The sequence below is a fragment of the Fundulus heteroclitus genome, chromosome 20 (genome assembly GCF_011125445.2).
Source record: "Fundulus heteroclitus isolate FHET01 chromosome 20, MU-UCD_Fhet_4.1, whole genome shotgun sequence".
In the NCBI taxonomy this organism is placed as follows: Eukaryota; Metazoa; Chordata; class Actinopteri; order Cyprinodontiformes; family Fundulidae; genus Fundulus; species Fundulus heteroclitus.
The window spans coordinates 20,603,944-20,615,719 of record NC_046380.1 but is presented as its reverse complement, the minus strand read 5'-3'; the positions used below and the strand labels follow the sequence as shown (position 1 = coordinate 20,615,719).

The following is an 11,776-nucleotide window of genomic DNA, read 5'->3' as shown; positions in this document are numbered from 1 at the left end:
TTTCATTTTCAGCTAAAATTGTTGATCTTGGATTAAATTAACATTTATAAAAAGACAAACGGACTTGTCAGCTTGGAAAAACATTTATTGAAGAAGTTGTTTAACTGCATTGTCACAAATTGTTGAAGTTGAGAGTCAAGCTAATTAAAGTAAATACCGGCTTTTGTAAACAAATATACAGTAAGTAGAATACAGAACAACAGATTGTGTTTAAGGGAACAGCCTCCAAATAACAGCACCAGTATCTGTTAAGTCCCTCCATCTCACAGTAACCCAATGAACGTAGTAGAAACAACCATGGACAAAATGAAGCAAAAAAAAAAAAAAAAAAAAAAAACAAAGAATTTGTTTCAACAGTTAAAAAAAAAAAAAAGTCCTCTGTTAAAACTAAAAGGCATTATTCAGTTTCAAAACATGCAGGACAAGTCAAATTCTTCCATGTGAATAATTGTACAAAAAAAAGCTTAAAAAACAAACAAAAACAAAACAAAGGAAATCTTGCCACCACAGCTGACAGACTAAGACCCTTCCTGTCCTTTGTTGTTCTTTTAACGGATATAACAAGGCATAAGATAACACCTGTGTAGGGCTCTTTAAAGTTTCAAACAAACTGTAAGAAAGAAAAGTGGCACTATAAAAACGTTCCTCTTCGCAAGCTTCGCATGATCTTGCAGAGCAATCCAGGAACTTCACTTCCTTTCGTTAGACCTGGAACGACTGTAAAACAAATCAAATGGTAAATAACTCACTTTAATACAAAAAAAAAAAAAAAAAAAGCTTGTGGTCAGAATAAGTGTGCCGTAATTAGGCATGGGCCGGTATAAGGTTCTAATAGTGTGGAACCATAAATAAAATATCATGGATCTTGATATTAAAACAGAAAAAACAAAACATGAATGTAGAACATTAACTGCTTGCTTTAAAAGTGCAAAAGCTACAAAGTGCTGGAAAAGTTATAAAATATAACAACAGTCAAAGGATAATGTTGCCAATAGGTTATTTCTTTTATTTTGGATTACTTCCATCTTGACAAAAAATAAGCACTTAAGTTAGTTGCACTTTGCAAGTTTAGAATAGTATCTTTTTTTCTCCTTTCTGCTCTTCAGAGAACATCACCCGTACACTGCCCGTATTCACAAAGATTCGCAGAGTCCTCTGTGAGAGCTGCCGTCTTAGCCTAAATAATCCTACCTAGGAGTCTTGGCTTGAGTGATTCAGATTGCTGCTGAATGACTGAGTAAAGAGACAACAAACGTTTAATTTAGTGAGGTGTGGTTGACTGTTGCTAGGTGTGACGCTGTCTTTTCAGAGCTTTGATTGGTTGACAGAACAAGAAAAAAATAAATAAAACTAATGCGCTCATAGTGATCAAAAGGAGAGAAATTAAGCGATTAGACTAAATTAAGAAAGCTGTGACATTCATCAAAATGTCTGAACACACCTTTGTCCTCGAATTTAAATATCATGAAAAGTAAAAATTTACTTTATTTTGAAAACACCTCCTGCTTCTTCCTGTCTAGCTAGCAGCAGAGGCTACAGCTCCACGGTGTGCTGCTCTCAGGAGGGAAGGAAAACTTGTCCGCTGCTGGCCATTTAGTGTCTATGTTGCGACTTTTCAGACACCTCTAGCAATTTTCTTTCGAGGAAAAAAAAAGAAAAAAAAAAAAAAAAAACTAGCAACGACTTAGCGACTTGTTTTAATGGCAGCTTTATAGTCATTCATTCTGGAATCACTGTATTGAGGCAGCAGCGAGGGTTCCTACTTCCCTCAGCGCTGCCTCTCAGGCACACCACAGCTCCTGCTGCCCTTAACATAAATGTAGTTTTTAAAATTGTCTTTTTTGTCTCAAACTTTTGCACTAGAATAATTCCCTGAATTTGAGTCACACACGGCTTCAATCACTTATTCACTTTGTGTGCCTCTCATAATTGTCTCTTTGGTACAGTTTGTTTCATGCAGTGTGGATTCAGGCAATGTATTAAAATTCATAAAACAATTTTAGAAATGTAATTTTTAGTTCACCATCACTATTTTTAATAACTTTTTTTGTATTGCCAAAAGCTCTCCTACTGCCTGGGTCCCAAATGTATGAACAAATATGCTAATGATGTCATGTATCAAGTCTGATCAATTTGTTTATAATTTGGCTGCAGAGCCAGGTTTTTCTTTTTGATGCATGGTAACATTTTGTCTTACCGACTAACTGTGGTGATTTTGTTTTGCTTCCATGAACCCAGCAGTAGAGGTAAAACCTTGCAAGATTACCTTGAGTACTGCTAACAGTTCGATGTTACTCCAAGTGAGGAACCCACAGAGACATTGAGAGGAACCCAAGCTGACGGACCAAAAGCTGCAGCCTCACTAGGAAGTTAATTCCTATTTTTCCCCTCCACTTCAAATTAAATCTGGTATTCAGAACATCAAATAGTAAGCAAAGGTTTTGCTTACAAAAATACATTGATCGGACTTTTAGCAAAGCTAGGCTTTTAAATCAGCTAAAGATACTTCCATAAATAGGCTTTGTGTGTATTTGTTATGTTTTCCATTTCTTGACTTATTAGAATAGATCAACTCTAAATTGGAGGGAGCCAATGAGAAAGTTCATGTTTCTGAACTGAAGTGATTGGTTCTAAATGTCATTATTCAATTATAAAGTCACAATATAATGAAAATAAATATATTTTGACTTATGTCACCATTTCTTGCAAAGAAGACAATCAGATTTGTGATCAAGAAAAATACTTTACCTCTTTAGCTGCTTTTAAACCGATCAACTTTATAAGACTGACCTTTTTTTTTTAAAGTGGTCTAAATTGCAACAGTGTTTAACCAGACAATTGTAAAAACTTAATGAAACTTGACTATACTGGGACCAAAGATATTTTCAAATAGCGAAATGTCTTTTTATCCAAGCGAGGGAAAAAGTGGCTAGTCATCTTTCAGCCACCTGACAAGCAGTGATCAGCAACCGCTGGGGGAGGGGCCACTGCTTTTTTCCTGTTGCAACCAAAATACAAAAAGACCCCAAACAACTAATTTCATTCCATCGATTCCCCCAACATTTCATTAAAAGGCTATTAAACCATAAAGAAAGGGTAAGATGAAGATTCTGTGTTAGACATCATGACTGTTTACAACTTTGCTGTTTTACACCTTGAGACCGGCCCATGCCTCGGTGGGATCTGGTTTTACTGTACCTCCTTGATCGGGAGAAGGATCGAGAACGTTTACGAGTCTTGTCTCTGGACAGAGACCGATATCTGCGTTTTTCCCTTGACACAGACCTGAAAGTAGAGTCAAAATGTTTGGTAATCATGGCAGATAAATGTGTAGTTCCAATTTGGGGAGTCTTCGTCTTACCTGCTGCGACTGCGGCTCAGGCTCCTCCTCCTCGGTGATCTACGGTGTGCATCATTAAAAAATATTGACAAAGTTAGGGAAGAGTAAGTGTTTCATGTCAATACTGAAGCCTTTGGGTTACGGATCCCTAAGGGGCACGGGGAACATTTGGAAACGTGGTTACACGTTCTTCCTCGTCTGTTCAGAGGATAAGCTGCATTCAGGAAGTGCAGCAAGGCCAGCTCATTCAATTGAGAATTTGTCCAAAGAGCACCAATCACAGAGTCCGATTTCAGAGCACAATCCAGATTACAGGGCTCAACATGAAGACTTGCTCGAGTTACATCGGCTTTTTTAGCATTTCCGTAAACGGCTTTGTCATTAGACAGGACATCCTGCTTTTAATATTGATGTGGATGCAAGAGCTGTGAGGCCTAAATGAATTAAACCACAACCGTAAAAGAGTTTAGAATCTAGCAAAGCAGATCCAACTCAAGATACCTTGATGTCGAGCCTTTAAAAAACACACCCAGCAATTTTTTTTGGAATAGAAACTTTAGAGACTTTTGGTCCAGCCAGTTGTGCTGTAAAGTGTGCAAGCTTTCCACTGAGTTTCTGCTACAAAACACAACTGAAAATGGTCAACCAGCTAGATTACAAATAGGAAAAAAAAGAAAGAAAAAAACTACAAAGAGCAGGATAAAAGCAACTTACTATTTTGGGGGGTTTGGACAAGATAGAAATGACGCAAGGAAGCCAGACTGATGGTGAGGGAGGTCGAATTGCAGACAGGAATTGCCACATGATGCAAATGTTGCAGATATGAAGTTGCTTGGTGGCTGGTTGGAAGGGGGGGGGGGGGTAGCTGTAGATTTTTCCTGCTTTATTTTGAGGGGAGTGAAGAATAGAGACTGATGTAACCCAACGGCTGTTCCCGTTGATACAGCAGATGTGTGGAGAATAGAAAGAGTAAAGACGCTGATTGGTTGACAATTTGAAGTGGACCGCTGTTGATTGGATAAAGGTCGGAGGAAGTAGAGGAGGATGCTGGGAACTGCATGCTCAGGAACCAAAAGGTCGGTGGGACCTGATGACTGGCGGTGGCGCCTGGGTCATGTGACAACACCAGGCTCGCTGGTCAGCCGTCACATGATGCTGAAAGAAGACTAGTTGACTGACTCAGATGGTGAGAAGCGTGGTGGTGACTCTGCAATGGGGTTCAGTTTTATTAATAAATGGAAACTGAACTCAGAAAAAAATAAAATACACCTTCAGAAACTTATTTTAAACTTCTATATAGAAAAAAGCTTGATAAAAAGGAATAAAACTCCCCATACAGCAATATTGATCTAGTAAAGCCTTTTTTAAGGGGGAGAAAAACAGTTTAGATGCCTAAATAATACTTACTGGGCTTCAATGCAAACTTTCCACTCAAAAAATAAAACATCCCTTTAAATTGAAATTCATGAGCAACAATGATTAGAATCTATGACAGACTTTTAATCATGGCCATATTAACAAAAGATGTTTAAAAAAAAAAAAAAAAAAAGTGAAAATCTGTGTGACCCAGGGGTTAAGAACCAAGTCGATATGAATTTTAATCGAACAGCCAAATCAGAGGCAGAAGTTACAGCACCTTGCAAAAGTATTCACATTTTTGGAAAACACTGACTTTCAATCATACAGGACGCCACAATCCTAAATGCTTCTGATGGAGGTGACAGCATCATGTGGGAATACGGTTATTGAATCCGGAGATACCATGAAATGTTTATATATATATATATATATATATATATATATATATATATATATATATATATATATATATATATATATATATATATATATATATATATATATATATATATATATATATATCTATATATATATATATATATAAATAACGATTTTCCAATTATGAATAAATTCTCAAATTCCTAAAGATCGATTACCATAACCAAAGAAATTAAAAAATAAATAATATTTTCCACTGTGAACTTAAATGTGTGAGCTACATGCTCAACCAGCTAAGCTAATCAAACATTTAGCCACTCCTTCCCCCGCTTCGTCCCGCTGGCAAAAAGTGTGAATTTGTCACAAGAAATATAGACAACAGGTGCGATCAACTACGAAGGCTAAATGTCCATGGGTCACAGCACGCCCAAGTATGTTGGAGCTGTAATTTTGTGTTTTTATCAGTAAAGAACACAGAGAGCCAACTTTAGCTTAACAACCGTGTCCATCTGTTTATTAGTTCTTCTGCTCTGAGACCTCAGCAGGACAAAAACAAAACAAAGCACCAAGCTCCACCTAGTGGTCGGAGGCTTGAGCCATTTTCCACATAACTTGCAAAGATGTGGAAAGCCAGTAGAGACGTACCCGAAAAGTTGGAAAGAAATGTAACTGTACTTATAGAGGATGGTGGCTCCAGGTGTTGAAATATTTACTGCAATCTGTCCTCATTCATCCAATTCACAAGTACTTACTTTATCCTGGTCTATTTCACTAAATCTATAAAAAAAAAAAATGAAGGGTAGCTTTAACGTGAAAAAGTTTAAGGGGTATGAATACTTCTGCAAGGCACTAAATATTTTTGGATAAAGGCGTGTTCTCACATCGTCCAAGTCCAAAGGCTCAGCCTGCATTAGACAGTAGTCATACTGATCAACAACTACAAACTGCAGCCTTTAGTTTTATGCGACAGTAGAACAGGAAGCCTTCAGGAAAAAGAAGCAATCTGGATTCAACGCAGCAATTTGTGGGGTATGTAACACTTATGATAAAACAATCTGTGAAAAGGCCCACAGATTTATAATGCTAAAACTGTTACAGTAGCTTTTTGCTAAAAATCGGTTTTAATAACATAATCTCAAGAACTAAGGGGGGTACTTTCCTTCTGGTGAGCCAAATCTTAAGAAATTGTGATTTAGGGGCTCTAAACTGGTTTCACTAAAGTAAACTGGATGAGTTAAGTTCATGTGCGACAAAAAAAAAAAGTTTCAAATGAAATCTTTTGAAGACTAATAAAAGAAGTAAAAGAAAAAAAAAAAAAAAAAGCATACCTGCGTTTGACTGGAGGACTCCGCCGCCTTAAATCATCTCGGGGACGCCTGCTCCACGACGGAGGGGGGCCGCGGCTCCTTGAGCGCTTTTCCCCAGTTGACAGCTCGACACGAACGCGACAGCCACACATGGTTCTGAACAGAATAAGTTAGACACTATTTATCCATCCATACGTTAAACTCCAGGAGATACTCGACTGAAGGTCATGTTAAAAAAAAAAATGGAACATGTACTTCCATCAACGTTTAGCATTTTTTGAGATTGGAAGAATTTAATGAAGTAATCTGATAGGCTGTATCCAGTAAAAAGCCTTAAAATGATTCAAGTTATTTCTGTCATCACAACGCAGGTTCATCACTTGACTTGGAAATCTTTTCCTGTTTGTAAGACGCCATGGAAGGAAGGCGGGGACATTCGGTAAAACAGATTGGACCAGAACGCCTCAGGAAAAGTTTAGTAAAATGGAAAGAAGTGAGGTTTGACAAAAAAGTGAGCATTAACACTGAGCATTACCTGCCATCCAGTTCTCTTACAGCATCGGATGCATCTCTAGGATCTTCAAACTCTACGAAAGCAAAACCTGGAGGATTCCTGGCCACCCACACACTTCTTAAAGGACCATAATACCCAAAAGCTCGTTCCAATTCTGTCTTATTCCCATTGTTTCCTAGATTTCCCACGTAAACCTTGCAGTCAAGAGGACAGTCTCGATGAAAAGCAGGATCTGAAAGAAAGACAAACAGAAGAGATGATTTCACAAAGTCCGCCTCATCTTTACTCACCTTGCTGAAATAAGTCATTTTAGATTAATGTTCTCACTAATCAGCCTTCATCTGTTTGATCAAAATTAATTTCTGAAAAAGGGTTTTGTGTCAAATGCCTCCAATATTTTTGTGCAAGTAAATGACAACTTAATCGAGCTTACAAAGTTTGTGTGTTTAAACAACAGCAGGAAGAGTGAGGGAACAAACTTGTATGGGAAAAAAGAAATTTAGGCAGTTTTCACATTGAATAAATGGTTTAGAAAGGAAGATTACACCAAAACACTGCCCTGTTGAAGGCATGGGGCAAAACTGCTAAGGTTAGTTAGGACACAGGATCTTGTATGGCTTTAAGACGACTCTGGGTGAAAAGTTTTTCTTCGTAAACCAAAGATTGAAACACCGTGGAGAAAAAAAATACAATTCATACCTCCCATTTCAACAATCAGCTTGTTAGTGCCCTCTAGTCAGATGCTTCTGAAAGAAATACAGAAATAAGTTGTTAGTCCTATACATGAGCATTATTCAACTACTTTGGCTTCAACTCTGTGCTTTAAATTAAAAATAAATAAATAAATACAGCTTCCCATTCTACACTCAACTCTGGAGAACTTATTAGTAGGGTAAGGATGGAATGCTTTATTTCAACCTTACCTACGTTCAACAGAAACAACAAAATATAGAAATACACGAGCATATTGAGGGCGATGTAAGGACTTCATGTCTGAGGTGGGGCTAGAAATCAAACCCCTTAACTTTCAATGAAAAATAACCACCACTGTCTCCACTGCTCATCAAGAAAATATACATTATGTAGACATTTTTTAATTACAGCAGGACCCCTAAGAATTACTTTGACCTTTGTTACTAAAGAGAAATAAGGATTCTATGCCAAATCAATCAACTGCAAATTCATCCGATACATCTCTCAGAAAATGCTCCGCGCTGATGCCAGTAATACTACTAAGACATACCTTCTTCAAGTTTAGCTTTAAGGAAAAATTACTTTTTGCCAACAAACTTGAGCTTCATAACAGCTGCTGAATAATCAAGACATCCCTGTGGATAATCAAGCAGTTTCTGCAAACAACCCTCAAATTACACAGTACTACAACTGAACACCTCGAATAGTCTATGTTTTTAGACATTTTATGACCATACAAAAATATGTGTTTGAAATTAGAACTCTTTTTTTTATTTTTATTATTAATTTAGCGATAGTTCAACCCGTCTCAAAGCAATTTCTTTTGACCTGGTTTGATCACAGTGTGAGATCTCGCATAAGACATTCATAAAGTCTCTTATGGCAGACTTCTGTGCTTTTTTTACCTTCCACATACTAGAATCTATTTGAGCTGAAAGTCTTAACAGTGTGAAGTATTGAACGTATGCAAATATCTGCTGCTGCTGGAAGTTGAAAGTGCTTGAGGGAGGAGACGACGTGTCATTCAACAGGTTTTAACGAACTGCTTGTAGTTTAACATCCTGCGACAGTACTCACACTTCCAGTTCTTTGCATTAGAGACTTTATCTTCATTCATTTTGACAATGTGGGTCTAATACAGTTAGAGAATAAAAAATAATATATCATAGATGTCAAAAGGGTAACTCACTTATCCCCAACTTGTACTAATTTAAAACATATATAAAAGATACAGGTGTAATAACAGAACCTGCAGTGAGGTCTGGGTTATTGGATCACAGCTGCCCCCTCTCTCTCTCTCAGACATTTACACCTGCAGACTCCACTCACCCCAGGCACATTCTTTTCTCTCCACTCCCATGTCAAAAATGGTCCAGGACGTTTTAAAAAAACCAAATCCAACAGGTTCTAAAACAGTATTTAACCTGAGGCGGTCAACTCAATCAGCCCCAGCACATGAGGACCCCTTATGGACAGAATGTAGTAAATATCCTGATTGTTGTTAACCAATATTTTGTGTATTACTTGATGTTTGCCTTTGTTCTGTGTGGATAGATAGATAGATAGATAGATAGATAGATAGATAGATAGATAGATAGATAGATAGATATGCACACCTCCAAAGGAGAGCTGCTAAACTGTTTTCTCATCGTTTGAAATAGAGAGAAATTATATTTTCATTTTTGCATCGTATAAATATTTAAATAAATGGAAATTATAATATCTGGTTAAATTCCCTTTTCATTTAGCTACTCTCATATCTGGTCTATCTTGAAATTACTCTGACCATCTTTTTGGTCATGCATCATATTTTGTTCCTTTCGTTTATTTATGCCGATCTTCGCTGACAACACACTGTTGCCTATGAATGCATATTTCATTTGCGTACATTCACGTCTCACTTAGGATGCTTAGCTAATGCATGCTTGGGTTTTCAAACAAGCATAACTGTATTAAGATACATATTGTTCACACCAAAAAGCTAAAAAAAGGGCCGGTTTTTTTTTACATGTTGACGCTAATGCTAGCTGCATGAATGGAGCAACTAGCAAGAAAGCAATTCGCATTGATTAGCTTGTGCGTTTATAATTTCCCGGAATCAAACTGCGAGATTTAAAAATCGACATTTTCACGTTTTCCTTTAACAGTGATAATGCTTTTATGCATCCAAATGATTAAACATTCATATAAAAACTTCCTAACCTCACAATTTCAACGCTATGCTAAGAGCTAATAGTATATTAGCATTTGTCACAGCGAGACAAATACCACGAACATAAAAAAAAAATGCGTTTTAAAAATAGTTCGTGGAAAAACGTGGAGATGAAAAATAAAGTAAGAATGTTAGGGTAGAACAATTTGCAACTCACCTTTTAATTCGGCTAAAGTATCAGAAATTACCAACAGTAGATCTTTCGCCGGCCCCTTAACAAGAGGCTGCTATTAGCCTGTTAGCGAGAGCAGCGCCGCAGAAGAGAACGAGTTCTGCTTCTTCTTCGTGTGATTGGTGGATGGTGACAAGGGGCTAGATAAACATACTGCCACCTGCCGTCCTTCTGGGAACAATTTACACAGTCAAACATACACAGTGGTCTCCACACGCCTTGAACCTTTTCATATTACCGACGTCATTGTATTTCATTTGGGATTCTGTGTGAAAGAACACGACGAAGTATTGAATTAGATTATTTTGTTTTGTCTTATCTGTATTCTTATTTTTTTTGTTTGTTTCTTTTCTTATTTATTTGTTTGTTTGTACGGCTGTTAATAAGGACCTATTTGTGTCTTTAATAAAGTGATGATGATGGTGAACAAAAAGGTGGTTCTCAAAAAATTTAGCAAGCAAAAAAATAAACACCCTTTACAGTTATACCCCTAAATAAAAGCCTGTGCGACCAATTGCCTTCCCAACTCAGCTAATTAATCAATATTACAAATCAACCTAAACTGAAAGGCCAGGGAAATGATAACCAGGCAAGAAGTTGCTTCTCTGAACAATCATCTATCTTTAAACAATGGCTGAATAGCAGCCATTGTTTAAAGAAAACGAGAAGCTGTCCTGTGTTCAGTTTAACCATGCAGGTGGCCACAGCAAGGAGACAGTGTTTTATTCAGATGAGATAAAAAAAATAAATAAATGTCTGACTTACATTCAAAATGCAATATGGGAAAGAACACTAACCCCAAATCAGAATCCGCTTCATTAGCCATGAATGCATGCACAATCAAAAAATTTGAGTTTGTTTGCAGTGCTCACAGAGTACCGCGATATGATATATTTAGTTTGACAGCAGAGTAGCTGACTACTCAGGCTGTGAGGTGTTCATTATGTCCATTAGAGTGACAGCCTGGGGGAAGAAATAATCTCTGTGGAGGGAGGCTGTTTTTTTTTTTTTTTTAAACAGAGTTCCATAGTGCGAAGCTGAAGGCACTGCACGTTCCCATCCCACCGTGATGAAACATGGTACTGGCTGTATCATTCGGTGGGGAGGTTTTTCAGAAAATGATTGACGGTTTTCATCCCAGATCACCCCTTTAAACCTTTTAGAGGCTGAAAAAAGCTTGAGACGAGTGAAGACATTCACCTTTAAGTAGAATTAAACCTTAAACGTTCAGGCAGAGCAACAAAGGAATGGTTCTGATCAAAGCATTTTCGTGTGTTGTGGCTCACTTTTCAATCTTATTGTAGAAAATGAGAAAAAAAACTATGCATCCTTTCTTTCCACTTCATAACTGCCACTTAGTGTTGCTCTATCACAAATAAAACAACACAGTAAAATGAAGTTGAGGCTGTAATGCGTTTAAATAATAATAATAATAAAAAAAAATCCAAGGATGTACATAATTCTACAGAGCACTGTACATGCAACATGTACTGTATACTTATAATGCTTTTGCTGTCTTTGGCTGTTATTTTCTTATACAAAAATTTTCCTGTAAAAAAAAAAAAAAAAAAAATCACAATTAAACTATCATTTGTCCTTCTTAGTTTCTTTAACTCACTCACATCTAAACTGTTCTGCTATATGGTGCATGACTGAATTCTAAGTAGTCATCAAGGGCTTAAGGTTGACTTACAACTATTCAGACACGAGTCAAAGAACTGTCTAATTTGAAGCTTTCAAACGTTTTTTATTCATGAACGCTACAATGTTCTATGAGAAACTGTCACAAGGACACCTTGGG

At 37.1% G+C, this 11,776-nt stretch overlaps 1 protein-coding gene across 2 annotated transcripts; it reads right to left on the bottom strand.

Annotated features, from left to right (window-relative positions):
- Nucleotides 1–67: 67 nt before the first annotated feature.
- On the bottom strand, nt 68–10,099 carry srsf3a (serine and arginine rich splicing factor 3a). Of its 2 annotated transcripts, none has more exons than XM_036152040.1 (7): nt 9,961–10,099; nt 7,598–7,644; nt 6,920–7,130; nt 6,406–6,540; nt 3,362–3,400; nt 3,199–3,285; nt 68–717 (listed from the first exon to the last, which is right to left on the bottom strand). In XM_036152040.1, exons 2-7 carry the CDS (start codon nt 7,602–7,604, stop codon nt 690–692), a joined length of 507 nt encoding a protein of 168 aa, XP_036007933.1. In that variant the 5' UTR covers nt 7,605–7,644; nt 9,961–10,099; the 3' UTR covers nt 68–689. The 2 variants fall into 2 exon arrangements, with proteins under 2 accessions (XP_036007933.1, XP_036007934.1); XM_036152041.1 differs by having other exon boundaries at nt 7,598–7,641; nt 9,961–10,087.
- Between the last annotated feature and the right edge of the window lie 1,677 nt (nt 10,100–11,776).